Below are 22377 nucleotides of genomic sequence, written 5' to 3'. Positions count from 1 at the left end.
TGGAAATCTCTGCCCTAGAACAGCACCTCAGTCAGAGCAACACAGCTGGAACCAGTGAGCTGGCTTTTAATAACGCCATCTATTCATTTTCTCCTGGAGGAATAAGTGTAGAGGAATATTTAAGAATAGTTGGTGTCCTAGAATGGTTGATTTCTTCCTGGAAATGCATTGAAGGATTTTTGTCTCGGGTAAGAGAATTCACTCCTCTGGGTTTCAGTTTCTCCATTCAGAGAAGATGATTTCAGTCATGATATTTTCTCAGTGCCCTGAGCCTCAGCATAGCCCATAGCTGACAGGTAATTTCAGTGCAGTGATGACGAGCTGAGACTCTGAAGCAGCTGATTCACTTTTCAGATGGATGTCCTCAGGTAGATTCCTTAACCTCTCTGTGCCTTGGTCTCCTCATCTATAAAATGGGGGAAATAGTAGCACGTACCCAACAGGATTGTTGCAAGGATTAAATGAGTGATATTTGTAAAGAACTTAGCACAGTATCTGGCATAAAGCCAGTGCTTTACAAGTGTTGGCATATGCCTACTACTTCCCACCTGCGGGAGCTGAGTCATAATCTCAGTGGGTGCGTCTAGGAACATTATTTTTTTTAAACACTCTTTCTTTGAGAGAAAGGGAAAGAGAGCACAAATGAAGTGGGGAAGAGGGAGAAGCAGACTCCCCACTGAGCAGGGACCCTGACTCAGGGCTCAATCCCAGGACCCCGGGATCATGACCTAAGCCAAAACCACATGCTTAACCTTCTGAGCCACCCAGGTGCCCCTAGGACTATTCTTAAAGTAAACATTGAGAATCCCCTAGCTAGCTGACCCCGAAGATCTCATTCGTCTTTAACTCTCTCTGATTCTGTAATGTACAGTTTTGCCTTGTCCTCTGACATCCATTTGGCAGCTGAGCATTCATAGGAACTGAAGAGAAACCTTTTCTAGAACTTATTTGACTTCTCTACTTCCTCCATGCCGCTGTTGAGAGACAGACAAGGCTGGCTGCCATGTTAACTTTTGTGGCTTCCAAGATCAGTCTGTTGAGTTGTTCTTGTAGTATTAGGTCTCCGTGTACTGGAGGGTGAGCTGTGGTGTCACAAGGAGACACACACTCCACAGACTCGCATTCTTCTGGAAATAGAAGGAGAAAGAGCCCGTTCTTCTACAAGTCTTAGAGAAGCAGGATGTTTAATGGTTATGTCAAGAGTAACACCTGTTTTGAAAACTTAGGCCTGCTTCCTCATTCCAGCCCAGCAGTGCCTTCTGCTAGCCTTGTTGAGGACAGAAGTTGACACATGTTAACTCTACTGGAAATCCTGGAAAGCATATCTTAATGGACTTTCTAATGACACCATGATAGAATTCGACATTAATGTTCAGGAAGAAATCAGGCATTGTCAGACAAGAAGAAAACAGTAATTTGGCCTGCCATTCTTTAAAATTAGATTTCCAAAATGCTTAAAAAGAGAAGGGCCTTTGCCTTATGCTATTAATCATTTTAACCATTTAAACATTGGGAGTGGGGAAAAAAATACTTCAGTTTACAACAAACCTGGACTTCAGTTACTTTCTTTTGAGACAAACCTTTTTGGACAAGATAACTAACGATATGCTCAAGTGCTATTATTAGCCTCAAGTGGATCTACAGAGCTGGGGGTCCAAGCGTGAGAGTCCACGAGGGAAGGTTCCATGATCATTACTTATTTCTGACATTTAAATTATTTGGGTATAAAGACATACCCAAATTATAGCATTTCTGGCTTAGAAATAATAATAGTGTTTATACGCTTTCTCTATGCAGGATAAATTTCTGCAGTAACTTCAGTCACCTTTAGAAGTGTGTGCCCTTTACTCTTGGGTGCTATCCTACTTATAATGGCCCAACTAAAAACTCCCCAATACATCCTGGTTTTGCTAATATCATTACCGTATTAAAATGGTTTTGCCACTTGTTCTCGCCAAAAGAAAGAATTGGATGAGCCCTCAAGGAAAAGCTCGATCCCCATTACACAGGAAGGGTATATTTATTCTTGATGCTTTATATAACTCATCCTCATGATAAATGATCTAAACTAGGCATCTCCTATAAAAATCCATTTTATATAAATATTTTGCAGGTACTATAAAATATTTTAAAGTGAGATATGGTAGGCATTTTCAGATACCGGGATGTTATTCAGGAGCGATAAAGCCACACCATTCATTTTTTATTTATGTCTGTCTAACCACAGCAGAGCCCATTTTTATGACAAACCCCAGGTGCCATTTTTTTAAGAAGCTATGCCATGCATTTTACTCACACGTTGCTCTCTGGTAGTGTTTGTAAACACGAGAAATTGAACCCTGTCACACTCTTAAGAGTGTGGAGCACTTTATTAAATTCCTGGAGAGAAAATAATATGGCTTCCTCTTTGAAGTCTCCCAGAGATTAAACAAACTGTCTAATAATGAGACTCAAGATTCCAAAGGTAGTGTTCTCGTTTGGAAAGAAGGCCCTAGACTTTCAACCGGAGGGTTAAAGAAAAGAAATCAGTGATGCTTGCTCCTGACAAATTAAATCGGAGTGAGGTTAGATCACTTAGTCTAAGATCTGTTCTGCATGGTTTGACTGTCTAACAAAAGGGGGAGAAAAGGCAATTTGGATTTATGGAAACAGCCATGTTTCCAAATAAAAATTTTATTTTTATTATGATTTATGGAAACAGCCATGGAATCCAAATAAAAATTTTACAGCTTGAGCAAATCAAGGATCAGGACTATAGAATCAGAAAGAAGGTTTCTCTGAAGATAGATTATCTTAGTAAGGGATTAACAGACAGCAGGGAACTACTTAATATTTAGGTTAAACACTTGCCCGCTTTGGTAACATTTTCCCATGGTGGGTGCCATTTGGGTAAATGCCACGCAGACTCCCCAGGAGCCGGGTACATAACTAATGACATCTCTGACTAGAACAATTAGGACTTTTTTTCCCCCTTCTTCCTGATAGATAACCTTTAGAGAGGTTATTAGCTGATACAGCTGGCTGAGTCTTTAAAACTGAAGGGAACTGTGGCTGGCCTTCTGCCTCTAGAAATGTGTCAGAGATGTGTGCAGCCTGTCTGAGGGAGGCAGCCGGCTTTGTGGATAAGGAAGGATGTGATAATGGATACTGAGAAAGCATCTGATGGATGTGCTGTTATTAGATGTTTTTCTTTGGGTGCGTCTTTTGGTGATAGAAATGATACTGGTGGGATCCTTCACAATTTTTCAAGGAGAAATGACAGGGGTTGATAATTTGATATTTACTGTACATCAGATGCGCTGGTCAATACCGTACGTTCACACTCAGGTCATACATCTAGTCAAATGGCGGGGCCAGTGTTTGCCCTGTAATGCCGCTGGAGGTCAAACTTACGCTCTTAAACAGTGGGTTAGGTCGCTTGCCTTCTGAGTCTATTCTAAAAGGCGCATGGGTGTTAGCACTATCCCTATTCGAAAGAGAATTGAATAGAAAAGTTCAGTCACAGGCTGGTAAGGGGCAAAGCTGATAGTGGCTCAGAACCCTGTGGGTTTTGGCATCCTCCGTGACCATACATTCTCTTACTAGTTTCAAGACCTAGATGCAAGTTTGAAGAAGAATCAATGTCTTTCCCACCAAATTAGCTAATGGCTCTGTGTGTGTGTGTGTGTGTGTGTGTGTGTGTGATAGAAAAGGATCGAGATTGAGATCAGGCTGGGGGGAGGGAAAGAGCACGTCATTTAATGTTGAGGTATTTTTCTATTTTACAAAAAAACCAACCAAACACCTACAGAAAATACAGATGGAGAAAGAGCTGATGGCCGTAGAGATAGACCTAAGGTGTCCATTTAGAACTCCGGTCTTACAGTGAGAAGGAGAGCGTGCTTTTAAATTATGTACCAACAAGGCAGTCAGTGCCTTGGTCTGGGAGAAAGAAGCAGACCAAATAAAGGGACTGTTTCTAAATTCCTCTCCGTCATGTCCTAATGGAGGAGCCTCATACTGGCTCTTTATCCAATGGTTAGCTTTGATGCCCATGACTCTGGGCAGTGGGTCTTCCGGAGTGCCTCATGTGAGAAACGATCATTAGTGCAGCTTCAGGATGAAATGGTTAAATTGTCTTCCCCTCTCATAACAAGGAGAAATCCCTTCTTAGTCTAAAGCTACTGAGACAATTTAGAAGATCTGCAGCAATCTCTGGTATTAAGGAAAAATCCAGGATTTGATGAAAACCATTTAATTTTAATGTACCATTGTTAGAGATTGTTCTGACTTATTTACAAACATATTATTTCTGTAATTAATGCAGAGGAGTTTGTAAAATATGTGGATCTGCTAAGTAAATGGTTCTTAAACCACCCATTTTCCTGCTGCTAAGACTGTATGATGATCGTCTTTTCCCACTTTGTAGACACACTGATAAAATTCTTACTAAGTTTTTCTCCCAGGTTTCTTTACTCTCCACTATGACTGCCTCAGAGAGACAATAAAAATATATGAAGAAGTAAGAAGCAAACACTGAAATCTTAGAAATACAATTTTCCTTTCAATAGTATGCATTATTTTTGAGATGAAGATATTTTCACATTATCTATTTTTTTAAGTGCCACAATTTCCAATGCCATGCCATTTGAATACATCTGAGAACAGTTCTGCTAAGTGTTTTTACAGATTTTCCTCATAATTTTTATTAAGCAAGTACAGATGGAGAGGCCTTCACTGTTCACTGTGGATGGTCCACAGTTTCTAGTAAAGTAGGGAGATCCTTCGATTGTTTCAGTCATTTATTCCTCAAATATTTTATTGTTTCTTGTGCGCCAAGCACTATGCAAGCCACAGAAGATCTTTGGTGAAGAAAATGAAACCAAAACCAAACAGAAACAGGGTCTGTTTGGAGGTTAGCAATGGAGATAGAAATCAATGAACACGTAAGTACACATATATTGTGATGAACACAAGGATAGAAAAGTCTAGGGACCTAAAAGTATATTTCTAAAAGTGCCTGACGGAGGACAGATGAAGAGGATGACAGAGAAGGCTATTCTTAAGTGACATTTAAAATAAATCACATTTAACATGAGGAGATGAGCCTGGGTGTTATACCCCACTGATGAATTATTGAACACTACATCTGAAACTAATGCTGGTGGCTAATTGAATTTAAATAAGCAAATAAAATGACATCTAAAGCATAAAGAATGAGACAAGAGGATAAGCCTGGAGAAAGGGAAGAAAAGATTGTTGTATTAATTAGAGTTCAGTTCACAGGGCAGAGGTTTATTTTCATTTTTTCACAGACTTAGGTCATTATTGGCTGGACCTCATGCTCTAAAATCCTTGTTTCTGGAATTTTGTGGCCCATGATGGTGCCCCATCCTCAGTCGATGGTTCACACTCCAGCCACCTGGCAAGAGGATACTTCTGCTTACAACCTATTGGCCATGAATGTATGGCAACTTTCCATCATAAGGATGGCTGGGAAGTGTAGTCTTTATTGGGGCAGCGATGTGTCCAGAGTTCTGTTCTTGAAAACAAAGGGGACAATGTTGAACAATAACTGGCAGTCTTCCACAATCACTTGTCACATGGGGATTACAGTCTGGCATATTTTCCCAAGAGGCAGCTGGCCCATCATCCCCTCTGTTACCTTTCTTCTGTCGGGGGCAGAAGAGGGTGGCCTTGTGTTCAGGGAGGTAGGAGTTTAGCCAAGGCCCAGGGGACTACCTACAGTGGGCCCTTTGGGGAAAATGCACATTATAATCTCTCCAAATGGTTACTCCTTAACTATTGGTCCAGGCATAACTGGAAAAGTTCACTAGTTAGTGAAAACTAATTACATGTTTTAGTATTGTTTTTATCCTTTTAGTGCCAACCAGAGCATCTGGCATATGGCTAACTAATTGCTTGTTAACTTAGTTATTGACAGATGGAGAGGCAAAAGTTTGACCATGAGGGTAAGCAACAAGCAAAAGGAATGAAATTTATGATGATAGATAATTAACCTGTGTGAGTTCACAAATGAGAAGGATTAACACAGATTCACACTTTAGAATGGAAGTAAGTTCACATATCATCAGATCCTTCTTTTTGTAGGTAAATTGAAGCTGTAATGGTCCAGTTACTTGTCTGGGCTTACACAGTGGTCAGTAGCAGGGTTACTTTTTCAGCTATTTATATTTTTCTGCAAAGACTTTGTAGCAAGGCTGGGACTTGATCTGGTCTCTGGATGTGTGCTATTGGATGGGTAGAGAAGAAAACTTCTCAGACTTGTATTTGAGTAAACTGCAAGGTCAGTGTGAATCCTACAGCTTCTGAAAAATAATGGAACCTAATGAAAGAAGAACACTCTCTTGCAGTAGATAGAATCCCCTGAGGAACACTTAAGTGGCCAAGTGTGTCTGTGGGAGTAAGAGATGGCAGAGGGTAACTGTCCTATGAAACCATCATTAGGCTCTATTGTTTTTAAACTTCTTGTTACTTTTTCTTTGTTTCAAAATACCTGGTAGGAGAGTGGTAAGGGCACAGTTCTGGAGCTAGAACACCTGATGACCTTGGGAAAGGTGCTTCTCTGTTCCTCAATTTTCTGATCTGTAAAATGTGAACAATGATGATGCATACCTCCTGGAGTTGTGCCTTCAGTGAGTTAATATGAAATAAGTACTTGTAACAATGCAGTATTGGGGTTGGTATTAGCTGTCATTGTTGTTACAATTATTAGAAAAGAAGATGTGTAGCATAATAATAAAATGAATCCCTCTAAACTCATTAGAATTATGAACCAGAACATTAGAACTATCTTTGCTTTAGGAGTTTCTTCTTCCTATCTCTTTTCTTCCTCTATAGTCCTGCACTCTATACAGCCTATAATGTAATTTTCTTTTGTCATAATGGAAGAATGTTTATTTCATCATATATTTCTGATTTCTAAATAAGGGCTTCATCATATTTACTATTGTTGAATTGTAGCTTCAAAGAAGAATTCTGTAAATTCTGATTTATCAGTTGTACACCTACATATATTTCGGGTCCTAACCATTTGCCGTGATTCCACAGTCTACAGAAAACACCCCACCATTTACACCAATAAATTTCAGTTCCATCCTACTAGGCACAATTCATATGATTTGGATATTCTAGAAGAGCTTTATAATTATTAAATTGTTAAATGTTTCACATATAGAGAATCAAGTTGGCTTTAGCCCTTTAAATACTATCTTGTGGAACTTGGTTGGTCATGTCTACAAGCATTGTTTATGATATTATCAAAAGCCTTGAGTATATATGAGCAGAAACTATCTGAGATGAGGTGCCCATCTAGGGAGAGTCTGAGAAGAAAAGAGAAGGAAGGAGTAAAGGTGTTATCTGGGATGTGCTTATGAAATTTACTTCTTAAACCATCAGCTGTGAGATTAGGTCAAAATAAGTTTCTTACAGACTAACCTAGAAAGAGATAATTCATTGAGCCTTTTGATTTGTTTTCTTTTAGATTTATTTGCATTGGTTTGTTCAGTGAATGTATTTTCATTACCAGCAATATATACAACTTTGTAGGGTCAAAAGCCATACATTCAAAGGCAAGTGCTCATAAACTAATCGGAAAGAGATCATGATATTTACCATAATTCAAAGTATTTGTGTATGTTGTCATAGAAGTGGAGTTGGAAAAATTCAGAAGGAGAAACTACATTGAGCTGGGTAGATCAGCATTTCAAGGCGGGGATACTATTTGAGTTGAAGTTTGAAAGGTGGGTGTACAGAATTAAGACAATTTTGGGGGGAAGGCGGGCATTCTTGGTGGAGGAGAAAAGCCCCATGGATTAGAAAGTGTAGGCTTACACTGGGATTCCTGAAGGTGGGTAAGCCATGAGGCTGGAATGTTAGGTTGAGGGAGATTCTCTAGGACCTGGTCAGAGGAAGCGGGAAAGGGACACTTCCAGAGCTGAGTGTTAGATGTTGAAGGTGCACAGGAAGAAGGAAGGGCTTTGCAGGATGGTCTGAAGTCAACAGGCCTGAGTCAGAGGCACTGGTAAACTAGCTTATTGTAAGAGCCTAAGCGAGAAGTCCTGAGGATGTGAATCAGATTGCAGCAATAGGAAGGGTCCTTAGCAACGCTGTGCAGACAGGTGCACCCACGTGCCCTGAGCCGATAGGGAGAGAAGCAGGAGCCGCAGTGACTGGCACTGGAGTAGGTGGTAAGTAGGCGGGAAAGGAAAAATCCAAGGTGATGATGGGACGAGGAACCAGAGTTTCTGACTGAATGATGGATTTTAAGGATCCAATTTAAGAGAGACATAGTGAGTTCACACTGTCAGATATGAAAGAATCGTAATATTTTTAAAGGGTCATGTAAAGAAATACAAGGAGTTTAGCACTAGAGGCTTTCCAAAATGGAGGAAAGTTCACTGTAAATCCCACAAGGACGACTGGCTTTTGAATATCTGTTTCTAATCATATGTATATGTTCACAGTTATATTCATTGTGTATATAGACTTTTATTTCTTTTCACTTTAGATTATAAACATTTCCCAGATGGCTATATTTATTCTTTCAAGTGTAATTTTTTCTTCTTCAAGTGTAATTTTTTTAAAATTTTTATTTTTTATAAACATATAATGTATTATTAGCCCCAGGGGTACAGGTCTGTGAATCGCCAGGTTTACACACTTCACAGCACTCACCATAGCACATACCCTCCCCAATGTCTATAACCCCACCCCCCTCTCCCAACCCCCCTTCCCCCAGCAACCCTCAGTTTGTTTTGTGAGATTACGAGTCACTTACGGTTTGTCTCCCTCCCAATCCCATCTTGTTTCATTGATTCTTCTCCTACCCCCTTAACCCCTCCATGTTGCATCTCCACTTCCTCATATCAGGGAGATCATATGATAGTTGTCTTTCTCTAATTGACTTATTTCGCTAAGCATGATACCCTCTAGTTCTATCCATGTCATCGCAAATGGCAAGATTTCATTTATTTTGATGGCTGCATAGTATTCCGTTGTGTATATATACCACATCTTCTTTATCCATTCATCTGTTGATGGACATCTAGATTCTTTCCATAGTTTGGCTATTGTGGACATTGCTGCTATAAACATTTGGGTGCATGTTCTTCAAGTTAATTTTAATGGTTATATAATTAGGAATTTGAGAGGTGGGGAAAGTATTATCTGTTTACCATATTGGAGATTTAATGACTTTCATGGAATTGCATATGCTCATTGGTGATGTTGAGAAGTTGAAATTAGGGATGGAAACTTGGAGGAAATGTTGGCTCCAATGATAGATTTTTGAGTCTCCAGTTAGAGAAAGAAATTATGGGAACTTGCCAAGGGAGAGAATTTGGAGGAAAGAATAAGAATGGTTTATTTATTTGTTCAAGTGAATCAGCCAAGTTCATTATGATTTAATATGTACAAAGAAATTTTTTACAGATATCACTTTTATAGTATTTCCTAGAATTAGGTGCTAAGGGCATATTAAAAAATATGAATGAATATCAGAATTAACTACTAGAGGCACCAAATCAAGGCCAGAAAAGACACAACCATATGCCAGTGAATAATTAGAAATATTTTCCAAACTGGGTACTCAGGAACACTAGCAAAATATTTTCTGTGGACTAAAAAAAATCTCAGAATAGCCATTTGCCAGAATGTGGGCAAGTTGAAACAGAAAGTGATTTCTCAAATTATCTGTCACTCAGCCTAAGAGAAGTCAGTTCAAGTCCTAAGGGGTAGAGGGTTCATGCAATACAATAATTTCATTTATTTTCTTTGAACCAAAATAAAGACTGGGGTCATAGCTCAACTACTTCTGTTACTTTCAGTCCAGAGTCTCTGAAACCTAATGAAGGGTCAGTGGATCTTTCCCAGATGCCATCTGAAAGTTCTGCATTCTAGCTTGGAGGCTTCTGGAAGAAGAGTAATAATATTGTAGGGTTTCTCCCCTATATTCACAGGGTGTGTGGGGTATAAGTGATCTAAAACAGTGGTTCTCCACTGGGGAGTATTTTGTCCCCCAGAGAACATTTGGCAATGTCTGGAGATATTTTAGTTGTCACAGTTGGGATTGCCACTGTCATTGGAGGGGAGAGGCCAGAGTACTGCTAACACCCTACAATGCATAGGACAGTCCCCCAGTAAAAGAAGTATTTTACCCAAAATGTCCATAGTATTGAGGTTGAAAAACTTCAATCAAAAAATAAGGGGAAAAATGCTTATTTTGGGCAGCCACATTTTACATTTAGATAATAAAGTGTACCCTGATATTTGGTATGTACTTTGTGACTACCCACAACCCCACTCTGATGGCACACGTTCTGCCATCTCTGGAAAACAGAGTCTGCTTTGTTGCTTGTATTTCAAGTCCGTTTCTACTTCATGGCCAAGGCATACTGTCAGCGGTACACACCCATAAGGCTGCAGGGGCAGAATTGGGACATGCCCTGCACTGAATGGAAAGGCATTTGGTGGCTCAGAACCCCATGCTCAACACTGAAGTTCCCATCCTTGTTTTTGCCATATTTGACAGAGTAAAAAAAGAACTGGAAGGTTTCTAAAGAGAAGGAATTATGCAATCATTTTTAATTTTCTGAAGTTTCATGCCAAGACATAGCAAAGGCCAGAAGGAAATGTGCATTAAGGAACAAAGTTAGATTTTCAGCCAGAACCTGAGCTGGGGTTTGAAATGCACTTGGCATTAAGAATTTGAAGAGAGTCTCCTCCTCTCCATGCACCAGGAAAGACAAGGCCTTCTGTGGGCTGTACTCAAGATTTTAGCTACTTTTTTGAGCTCTGGTGGATTTTGTTTGGTTTGATTTATAAATAACATCTGGTATTTGGAAAAATGAAACTACAGTCACCTCAAGATGCACTCATATGTAAAGTAAGATTATTTTAATAGTTTAAGAAAGAGGAAAAGAAGAATTCCTTAGTATACCCCTGTGTCCTCAGTGGGCCTTGACTCCCCCAAATCAGCACATTTCTTGATGGAACCCATGTCTTCTTTCCTAGGATTAATTTATTAATAGTGTGTGTTGTAGTGTATTAAATTTAAAGGTCCATGAAAAGGTGAAAGTGGAATTACAGCTAGTATGCTCTGAGTTAGACCTTGAGAGGCTTGTCCAGAGGACAGTGATTTTCCCAGTCATAGTACCCATCACAATTTATTGCAACCCCTTATTTTATGATGGTCTTCAACACCAGGTGTTAGCTCTGCAAGATCAGGGGTCAGGGTGTCTTTTTGGTTCAGTACTATATGCCCAACACCAGCATTAGATCAGAGCCCTAATAACACACCCATAAATAATTGTTGGATTCATGAATGGAAGCCTGAGTAATGCAGCACATGGTTAGATGTAAAGTAAACACGCAGCTGCTACCCATTAAGGTCAAGAACCACTTCTCCACTCCAGTATTTGCAGGAATGGTCCTGGAGAGGACTCATTTGGAACCTTGGCAGAAATGAGATCTTCATATCCTAAATCTTAGGCAAGTTACCATTTACTATATTGACTGCAAAAGGTAGGTTCTCAGCAGAGCATAGGTCTCAGGAGGTCTCAGAAAGGAAAAAATGTTCCATGAGTCTCATGGGAGGTGGCCTCTGGTTAGGAGAGATGATTTTTTCCCTGTGCAGAGTGAGGCCCTGCTAGGTGGCTGGACATCCCTAAAGGAGGCTTACAAAATTCTGATCACCCTAACCAAGTCATCAGAAACTCTAGGATTCTTACCTTATGTGGTCATAAACCCTGCCATTTTGTGATGGCGCACAATACCAACCTGATTCTGCCATTCAGATTCCTAGGATAATTGCCTTCTATATGACTGGGCTGTCATAATACGTTGTCTACACATTTTACAATAATGACCAGGCACAAAGGTGCACAGTCTCACTGAAACTCTGAGGGTCATCATTCATGTGGACTGTGCATCAGAAGGGGCGAGCTTGGGCCAGGACACCACGCCTCCTGGGGCCTGGCAAGTTGCCAGAAACATGGTGGGCATCAAAAAGTCACACTTTACTCCTCTAAGAAGCTTATAAATCTAATGAGGCATAGAAAGGGTGCACAGGTTTAACTGATGTGTCTAAGCTGCTCCAAAGAAATGTATAGAATATATGGACCATATCTTCTTTATCTTTTTGTCTGTTGAAGGGCATTCTCAGCTCTTTCCACATTTTGGCTATTGTGGACATTGGGGTACAGATGGCCCTTTTTTTCACTACATTTATATCTTTGGAGTAGATACCTTTTAGTGCAATGGCTGGGTCATAAGATAACTCTATTTTTTAATTTTTTTGAGGAATCTACGCACTGTTTTTCCAAAGTATTTACACCAAATTACATTCCCACCAACAATGTAAGAAGGTTCCCCTTTCTCCACATCCTCTCCAACATTTGTTGTTTCCTGCCTAGTTGATCTTTGCAATTCTAACTGGTGTAAGGTGGTATCTCAGTGTGGTTTTTATTTGAATTTCACTGATAGCTAGTGATGAACATTTTTTCATGTGTCATTTGTCTGTCTTCATTGGAGAAGTGTCTGTTCGTGTCTTCTGCCCATTTTTTGACATGATTATCTGGTTTTTCGGTGTTGAGTTTGAAAAGTTCTTTATAGATCTTGGATATCAGCCCTTGGTCTATAGTGTCATTTGCAAATATCTTCTCCCATTCCTGCCTTTTTGTTTTGTTGACTGTTTCCTTTGTTGTGCAGAAGGTTTTTATTTTGATGACGTCCCAAAAGTTCATTTTTGCTTTTGTTTCCTTTGCCTTTGGAGACATGTTTAAATTTATGATCATAAACCTTTTTTTTTTTTTTTTTTAAGAGAGAGATTTTATTTATTCATTTGAGAGAGAGAGAGCAGAGGGAGAAGCAGACTCCTGGCTGAGCAGGGAGCCTGATATGGGTCTCAATCTCAGGACCCTGAGACTGTGACCTGAGCTGAAGGCATATGCTTAACTGACTGAGCTACCCAGGTACCCCAAAGTTCTATACATCTTTTAAATTGAAGGGTTGCTTCTTGTACACCATAGCTATTTGATTATTGTTTTTTTTTAATGATTGGGATTTCTCTCAGTCTTTGCAATGATTTTTCCCATGTCCTGGAAAATTTTGTGCCTGTTTTCCCTATCCTCATAGCTCCTCTATGGAGGCCATGCCAGCAAGCTGAATTGTGAGACACTGCCAATCACCCAAGTTCCCGCTGTTCAGCAATGACAACGACTTAGTCAATAAGCTTTACTGACCCTGTGAGGGATGTATTTTTAATGCACTTGCCCTCAGGGTTTAGTCATTCCTGTTTTCCTTGAGGCCAGTGTATGCAGAATGTGAATCTGAACTTTCTGCCTACTCATGATGCAACAGAAATCAGATTCTTTGAATTCATTAGCTGTCCCCCAAATGTCCTACCCCGTCTTTGTTTTAATCCAGTGAATGAATGCTTACTAGGCATTGGGCACATCAGCCATTTCTCCACTGATTGTTTTTGATAAGTCATTTCTGTCTACTGAGTCATCCTTGCCAGACACTGTGCTCTTTATATAGACCATGTGAGTCACAGGGGCCCAGGAGCACTGTCCTCCCTGTATTTAAAACCTTCTATGCTTCTGACACCAGAAACTCTACCTGAGCTTAAGGAGCTTTCATTCTCTTTGGTTGTTCTTAGTTTTTGCAAATAACTCCACGAATCTTTGGATATTGGTGGCCAGACATGAAGTGTGGAAAGCCTTTTTTCAAAGATCTTTTGAACTCTATCAGCATTAGCTTGGTCCAGGGATCCTCAGCTTCCTTCATACTGTTGCTAGGGGGCCTCATTCTATATTGACTGGCTTCCCTGTGGCAAAGGAATTTGACCCTTCTCTGTTCCCCAGAGAACCTTGATTACCAAATACCACCGACTCAGTGTCCTTCATGAAGACGTCCCCATTGGTATTGCTCCCACTTCCCCCAACCCCTTCTGCCTGAAAGCATCTCTTTTTTTTTTTTTTAATTTTTTTTTTATAAATATATATTTTTATCCCCAGAGGTACAGGTCTGTGAATCACCAGGTTTACACACTTCACAGCACTCACCAAAGCACATACCCTCCCCAATGTCCATAATCCCACCCCCTTCTCCCAAACCCCCTCCCCCCAGCAACCCTCAGTTTGTTTTGTGAGATTAAGAGTCACTTATAGTTTGTCTCCCTCTGAAAGCATCTCTTGTCACAGAAAACTGCTTTGTTTTTTGAAAACTTCTTTCCAAATCCACTCCTGTGCACCTTGTATGGATGTACAGAGTAATGGAGGGCAGAAAGTTGATCACCAGTCTTCTAAGTAACAGTAACCAGTTTAGACAAATATTTGCCATTATTTTCACCTTGTAAAGTATTGCCAGTTGCCAGTCTTTATTGTAAATACTTAAAAAGCCAAGAGCCCAAATGGAAAAGCCATCTCCCAACTCCATGGACCACCATCTCTATCAGTCCCTCATAACCTCCCACTCACCTGCCAGGAATCACAGCGGGGGTAGCAATTCAAGAAGAGGAGGCTGTGTGACATAGCAAAAACTCCAAGTAAGACAGAACCATATAAGAAAGCCTTGAGGGTCTTTCAGGTGCCCAGTGGATGTTATAGTCTAATGGGAAGATTATCAATAAGTAAACCAGTTGTTTATGAGACTGGCACATGCTCTTAAGTCATGAAGCAAAGGGATGTGACAAACCAGTTAGAGGGTTTCGTTGTCAGAGGAGGACACCTCTCTGAGGGGGTTACATTTATGCTGAGACCTAGAAGAAGCCAACCAAATGAGTCACATGAGAAACAAATGCAGGAAGAGCCAAGGACAGGAGGGTTTCGGGCAAAGGTACCACCAAATACAGAGGCATTAGATGACATGGCCTCCTTCCAAGCCAAGTTAGGTCCTGGTGACACTGCTGTCTCTCCTCAGTTTTCATCACTTCTTATCTACCAAGCCCCAACCCCCCAAAATATTCATTAAACAGAAGAAAGCCTTTTCCCAGAAGGACTTAGGACAGCTGTTCCCACAATCTCTGTCAGCCTGCTTGACATGGGACGATTTTTATCTGGACTTGACTCTTGGGTGTCTGGCACCTTAAGGATCAAAAGACTGAGGGACAGACCTACAATGAACTTATCTAAGCTCATGACTATAAAGTTGGCAAAAATCCCCTTTTCCTTATTTAATCATGTACATATTTGTTTTCCCTGGAGGAGCAGCTGTTCCTAGGGTGGCCTGGCCAGTAACTAAGACTGAGGGATTAGGAGAGGTTCCTTGTCCCATCTGGCAATTGCACTTTTTGCTATGCTGATTAGGTGTATATCCTGAATTAGGTAGATTTGCAAAGCTTCAGCATTCTTTCATGAATTGGACAGAACCAGATAAGAAGCCTCCTCAGGCAACCCCCACTGACAGACCAAGCTGCTGGCAGGACCCAGGTGTTGGGTTTGAGATCAAGGAGCAGACACCAGCAGTTTTATCTCAGACTAGCAGGGAGAAAATTCACAGTGCCGCAAGTCAAAGGACAGAACAGGGAGAGTCTTGCCTCTTATCTACAAAATTAGAAGCAATTTTTAAAATGCTGCAGGCTTTTGTCCATCTGTTCTGTGATAGCTCTACAGATACAAAGTGAAAATTTTTAATGGTCGTTAAAGATCTTGCAAATGTCTCTAACTCGTTGTCTATCTTGTAGAGTAAGGGTCACCTGAGATGAACGATAAACGCTGGGCAGCATCTTGGGGGACGTTATAGGAAGGAAGAGGAAAGTGCCTGCTAAAGGATTTCTAATCCCTTGGGGATTTGGGAAGGGAACAGGAACAGAAAGTACGATGATGTCTGGGTCTAGGAAGAGGACGGGACAGATTGCACGGTGGTTCAGGGCATGGAGTTCAAATCCTTGGGTTCAAATCTCAGCTGTAGCGCTTGTTACTTGTATGGTCTTAGGTGACTTAATCTTTCTAAGCATCAATTTCCCTGTCAGGGAAATAAGGACAATAAAATCATCACATTTACTGAAAGTATCAACCTAGGTAATTCACACACTGTGCATAGCACTGAGCCTGTTATTATCAGACGGACCTCCTAAAGTTACTGAGGAATGCTTTTTCTGGCCATTCTTGCAGTGGCCATTCCCTGCGGGGAGAGGGTAGCTCCCTTTACTTATAGTATTAGTCTCTGTTTTACTGGGCAATGTGTAGCCACTCATTAGAGAGCAGTGAGTAGCATGGGAAGAAACATTAGGTAAAGCAAAGAGCAGGGGTGCCTGGGTGGCTCAGTAGGTTAAGCATCTGCCTTGACTCAGTTCATGATCCCAGAGTCCTGGGATCAAATCCTGCATCGGGCTCCCTGCTCAGCAAGGAGCCTGCTTCTTCCTCTCCTTCTGCCTGCCACTTCTCCTGCTTGTGCTCACTCTCTGTCAAATAAAAAAAACTTTAAATAAATAACTGAGTAAATTAAAATAAAGCAAAAAGCAAAGGAGGCATGAAAACAGGGCTGCACAAATGATATGTGAAATCATATTTCTGTTTATTTTTTAAATTTTAAGATTTTATTTATTTATGTGACAGAGAGACACAGCGAGAGACAGAACACAAGCAGAGAGAGTGGGAGAGGGAGAAGCAGGCTTCCTGCCGAGCAGGGAGCCAGGAGCCAGATGCGGGGTTCATCCCAGAACCCTGGGATCATGACCTGAGCTGAAGGCAGACACTTAACAACTGAGCCACCCACGTGCCCCACGTTTCTCTTTATTTCTGAAATTTTAACCCCTTCTCTCTTCCTTCCTTCCTCATCTCCTGGTTACTAAAGGTGTTACTCTGCATCACCTACACCCCGACATTCGACCTGAACGGGAGCGCGGTGCTGAAGATTGCAGAGGTGAGTAGTGCCCCCTCCTCTCAGTGAGCATGTGCTGTGTTCCCTGGCTGCCTGCTCACAGCTGCCTCCCCCAGGCTGGGAGAAGTCCCGGGAGGAGGGGAACTGAGGCCCAGCAGTAGGGTGAGACCTTCTCTCATCATTACCTTGGGGAGTTTCCACTAAAGAATTGATCTGTAGGAAACAGGCTGTGGGCTCTGTCACCCTTGGTCATAATGCTCTTCTGCATGCTTTGGTTTGCTTCATTTGAGGTTTTAAAATGAAAATAACAGTACTGGTTGTCCCAAAGCTTCTGTACCTAGGCGCTGCGCCTCCTTTTGCTTTCTGAGTCTATTTTTCTTAAGAATAATTGAAAAGCATTTGATTTAAAAAAAAAATGGTTTTCAAGAAACCAGGTAAGACAGTGAGAGAGACGTTTATTGATGAAATTCCAGGCCCGCCTCCTAAAGCCCAATGAACACATTTTGTAACTATCATTGGAAAGCCTTCTCTTTCCCATCTGTGTTGCAGGCTAGGGAACTGTGCGCCTTCCAGCACTTCCAAAAGTATGTCCAACAGAATTCTTGGCTTCTCCAGTGCCTGGCAGATGCCTCTGGCTTTTGGAAATGTCAACATTCCAAAGCTATACTTTAATACACTTAGAATAATTTTCCTTCCATTTCTTGAAAAGAGTATCTTCAGGATTCATGTGTTTTGACAGGAATACATGTGCAGACCTCAAAGAGGCAATGATAATCTGAATTCTGAAATTAGGAAGAAAAAGCTCAACTGTCAGCACTCATGGGTATATATGTTTTTTTATAGAAATGATCATCATTTCTTGAGTATACCAGGTAGAAATGTAGCATTTTGGACATGTTTTCTTTTTTTCTTTCTCTCATTGTTGAGATATAATAGACAAAAATTCTATGTATTTTAAGTCTACAACTTAGTGGTTTGATATACATACATATTGTGAAATAACTACCACAGTGAAGCTAATTAAAATATCCATCAACTCACATAGTTAACCCTATCACGAGTAGTATTTCTATTGTCCTCTACTTGTGCCTTTTATGGTATCGTGTGCCTTAAAGAGTGAAGAGTAAGAGAAAGTTACTTTTGAGCACATTGAACATTTTTATGTATCTATCAAAAGAACAAGAAATGATTAGCTGACTTCTAACTACAATGTAAATTCCCAAATGTGTATTTGTATAGGTAGAAAGAACACCTTTCTTTAACCTATTTATGTTTTACTCCGTATAGGTAAAGAAACAGAACTATCTATCAGTAATATTTTTCAGGCGATTTTTAAGGGACTCCTGTGAGTATTCCTATTATTTGCAGGTTCCCTTTTTTGTTGTGTGTGTGGTAAGAACACTTAACACAAAATCTACCTTAACACATTTCTAAGTGTACAGTGCGGTAATGTTAACTACAGGCACCATGTCGCTCGGCAGATGTTTAGAACTTACTCATCTTGTGTAACTAAAACTTTAGACCCATTGAAGAGTAACTCTCTACCCTACCCTCCCGTCAGCCCCTGGCAATTACCAGCCTCCGCTCTGGATAATTTGGACTATTTTCAGTACGCCGTGTCAGTTCGCTTTTTAAATGACAAATGTAGTTTCTAATTAGAGCAAGAAAACAAATGGGCATCTAAGTAGCCTGTTAGCCCTTTGCCATATGAAGGGTGAGAAGGGAAAGCAGCTGTTCCTGCCTAGCCAGTCCCCACCCCCCACACCCCAGCTGATGGAAGTTTGGGAGGTGGGGGATGGGGCACAGGTTGTTTCAGGACCTTCAAGAGGGGAGAGAGAGCTACCAGGGTTTCCCAAGCTGCCTTCCAGAGGAGGAGGTGGTTGCCTTTACCATCCTCCCAGGAACCAGATTTGAATGCAAATCTGATCAAGACGTCATTCCTGAGCAGTGGACACACACTGCCATGTCATGCCCAAGCTCAGGCTGTTTACGGCAGGTAGTTAGAACGCAGAGTAGAAACTCCGCAGGCCTTTCTAGATAGAATAAAGCATCAAAACACAGTGGTCTCTACCAAAACCTACAGAGGAAAAACAAAGCTTTTTTTTTGTTTTTTGGAAAAGAAAAAAAATAAAAACTCTCCACCCCAAAGCAATATAGAGACAGAGGTCTTCCAGCTTAGCGGTGGCCCTGGCAGGAAGGGAGAAGTGGTGCTCTGGGCTCTGGAGGAGCACTGTTTGGATGTAAACCCCAGCGCTCCCACCTCCTGCCCACCTGCTGTGTTGCCTTGGCTACCTCCCCAGCCCTGTGTTTGTTTTCTGTGAAGGCAGTGTTAGCTGTGTGCTTGTGCCATTTGGACAAGGGGGAGAGAATCCACGTGCGAAGCTGTTGGGGCAGACCCAGCCTCGCAGTAAGTTCACACCGCTGCTGTCAGGAGCTGCACTTGATGATGACGTCCACGGTCTACTGGACAGTGCTGATCTGGCCAGGACCCTGAAAGGATGGGGCATCGATCAGGCGGCTTCCTGTGGGAGCGGTAACTAGCTCACTAGCTCTCCATGTCCCGCTCCGGCCCTCTGTGATCCTGTAGTTGGGGAAGAGTCCCTAGCAGGACAACTGTATGAAGGTCGTGAAGCCGGGGTCACACTATCACAGAAAAACGTGTTGTTCCTCATGCTCATGTGGACTTCAGAGTTTATGATAAAGGCTTGAGACCATATTCTCTGGAATTCGGAAGGACTCGGTGAAGATCTTGAAAATGAACAGTCCGTCATGTATTGGGTGGTGGGGGTCTCCCATTAGGGTGCAGGCCCCCACATGATGTTTTAAGCTCTGCCTCTCCTGCAGGCCCACAGGCAGGCCCTTCCACCTCCCTGTTCATAGCGGGACCCAGTTTAGTCGGCCAGGTCTCCCATGCCTCCCTCCATCTGCCACCTTGCTCTGGTCCCTGGACAGAGCAGGGCTGTGGATACTGCACTGTCATGGCCGGGGGAGTCACCATTTCTTTTTAAAGATTTTATTTACTTATTTGACTTTGGCTGTGGGAGAGAGAGAAGTAGACTCCCCACTGAGCAAGCAGCCTGATGCGGGGCCTGATCCCATGACCCCGGGATCATGACCTGAACGGATGGCAGATGCTTAATGACTGAGCCACCCAGGCACCTCAGGAATCACCATTTCGAAGTGCCTTAATGAATGGCAACATGCAGAATTGCTCCTCTGTGCTAGTACAGACCTGGCATAGATCTCGTGTTCAGGAGAGTAAGAATCCTGCTCCTCTGTCAGGCCAGTCCACGGGAAGGACATTTCCAACCCAGTCTGCTGAGAGAGGAAGAGTGACCCCAAGCATGACGAACCCCACAGATGCTAGACCTGGGGCTTCCGTCTCCAGCTGCCCTGATCCCAGAGCCGACAAGAGACACACCCTGGAGCGTTTGCCTCCCTTGGAGAAGAATAGTGACCATTTATCCATCAGGCCTGCCCACCACCCCACCTATTTCTACGAGGCATCAGTTCTAGTTCTGAGCCCTCAGTGGCCACTCTCTCTCAGAGCTGGTAATTCTGAGGAGGCACGAGAACATATCATGTCCCTGGTTATGGCGAGAGACAAGTACATCAGCTCAAAGACAATGTTCTATAGCTGTCCTTCATGTTCATTTAGCACTTACTCTGGGCCAGTCGCTGTTTTAAAAGCTCTGCCTACAGGAAATCATACAATCCACACAGCAGTTCTGTGAAGCAGGAAATCCTCTTATCCATCTTTGACAGACTGAGAGGGGGCCACCAACATCCCAAAAGTCAGACAGCTCAGCAGTGGTGGAACTAGGAGGCGAGACCAGCAGGTCTGACTGGGCTTCTGCCCTTCACACCGTGCAGCACACAGCACACAGCTTGGCTGTGGAAGCCCCCTCATCCTGGGGGGCCCTGATGACCTCCTCTGTAAATGGTGGAACACTTCTAGAGGCTACCCACCTCCCTTTATCCCAAACCGTGCTCAGGGATGAATACTGTGCAGACACAGTGTTGGAGTTAAACTAGCCTTACCTTTTATCTTGAAAATATGTCTTTTGATGAAGTAAATAGTACACAGCATTGACTAACAATGATCAAATATCAGAACAAGGGATAGGCTTCTAAAAGGTTACTTATGTTCCTCTGTAAGGTTGGCCGTTTGCAGTAGTTCCTTGACTAAGTTTTGGCTTTAGCTCTTTGCACTCCTGAAACCCCCTGTTCTGTGTGGGACACTTACAGCCACCAACCTTTGGAGCCTTCCTCCCGCATTGGTGGTTCTCATCAAATGGCTGCATGTTAGAATCACCTGGGAAGTGTTAGTAAAAATAAGATGTGTAGGGTTGCCCCAGAAAATCTGAGTTGTTCCCTCCTGGGGGGACCTGTGTTTACACATTTTGCAAGAGGTCCCCGGTGATTGTGCTGGAGACGTCAGGTTGAGAATAGCCACCCTGATGGTGACTCTTCTCTCCCACCAGCCTTCGCCATAAAACCTCCGAGTATGGTCCACCGACCAGAGGCATCAGCAGCTGCTGGGACCTTGTTAGAAACACAGAAGCGCAGGCCCCATCCCAGACTCATGAGTAAGAATCTGCTTTCTAGTTAGAGCCCTCTTGTGATTCATGGGCCTACTCAAGTTTGGGAAAGAGTGCCACGTTTGAATATCAGTATAACCTCCTTTTAAATGATCTAAAACCCAGGTGAGCACTGTCTTCCCCAACCAGGTATGGAATCCTACCACCAGCAGCATCCCCTCGACCGTGATCCTTTGATAAGTACAAGGTTTTAATTCTCCTATCCCTCCCACCCTTCATCTCCTGCCAGACCACCTCCACACTTTCCCCTTCCCATTTGTCAGTGCTTGATATATATCAAGTGTATTTCTTGTGCTTTAAGTGTCTAATCTGCTACAGGGTGTCCCACTGTTCCTCAGTGGGACACATCTTATTTTTAGTAACACTTCCCAGGTGATTCTGAAGGCATGGATTTTTCACCATAAGGCCCACTGTCAGCCATTAAAAAGGGGAGAGGGGAATGTCCCCACCTTACTCTGTAATTCTGTAATCTGGCACAGGCTGAGCATATCTATTTATATGAAAAGCACAGCAACAATTTATAAGCATATGGATCCGTAGTTACAAATACTAAATTATTAGATGACTCATATATAGATAATTTAAGAAAGAAAAATAGTAGGACCATCTGAAATCATGGTTTACATTAGCTCCACAAGAGAGGAAAAAACACTTTTCTCACTGGCCTGTATCATTCCTCAAATTTGCAAAATAGCTCAGAACCTTTCAATTCCCACCATAGTAGTCACTTAAGAAATGATTTTGCAGACGGGGAGTCAAGATGGCTGAGAAGTGGCAGACTGAGACTACTTCAGCTAGCAGGAGATCAGCTAGATAGCTTATCTAAAGATTGAAAACACCTAAAAATCTATCAGCAGATCAAAGAGAAGAAGAACAGCAATTCTAGAAACAGAAAAACAACCACTTTCTGAAAGGTAGGACCGGCGGAGAAGTGAATCCAAAGCGACGGGAA

General features: G+C 42.1%; 1 protein-coding gene across 4 annotated transcripts in view; it reads left to right on the top strand.

Annotated features, from left to right (window-relative positions):
• Positions 1 to 22377, top strand: part of ARFGEF3 (ARFGEF family member 3) — a 178898-nt gene that overhangs the window by 48155 nt on the left and 108366 nt on the right. For all 4 annotated transcript variants that reach the window (XM_032339389.1, XM_032339393.1, XM_032339392.1 and 1 more), the window contains exon 5: positions 16798 to 16866. In XM_032339389.1, coding sequence (XP_032195280.1) covers positions 16798 to 16866 — 69 coding nt within the window. The remainder of the gene's footprint in view (positions 1 to 16797; positions 16867 to 22377) is intronic.

The sequence above is a fragment of the Mustela erminea genome, chromosome 4, assembly GCF_009829155.1.
Source record: "Mustela erminea isolate mMusErm1 chromosome 4, mMusErm1.Pri, whole genome shotgun sequence".
NCBI classification, from domain to species: Eukaryota; Metazoa; Chordata; class Mammalia; order Carnivora; family Mustelidae; genus Mustela; species Mustela erminea.
This window is presented reverse-complemented; position numbering and strand designations above follow the sequence as displayed.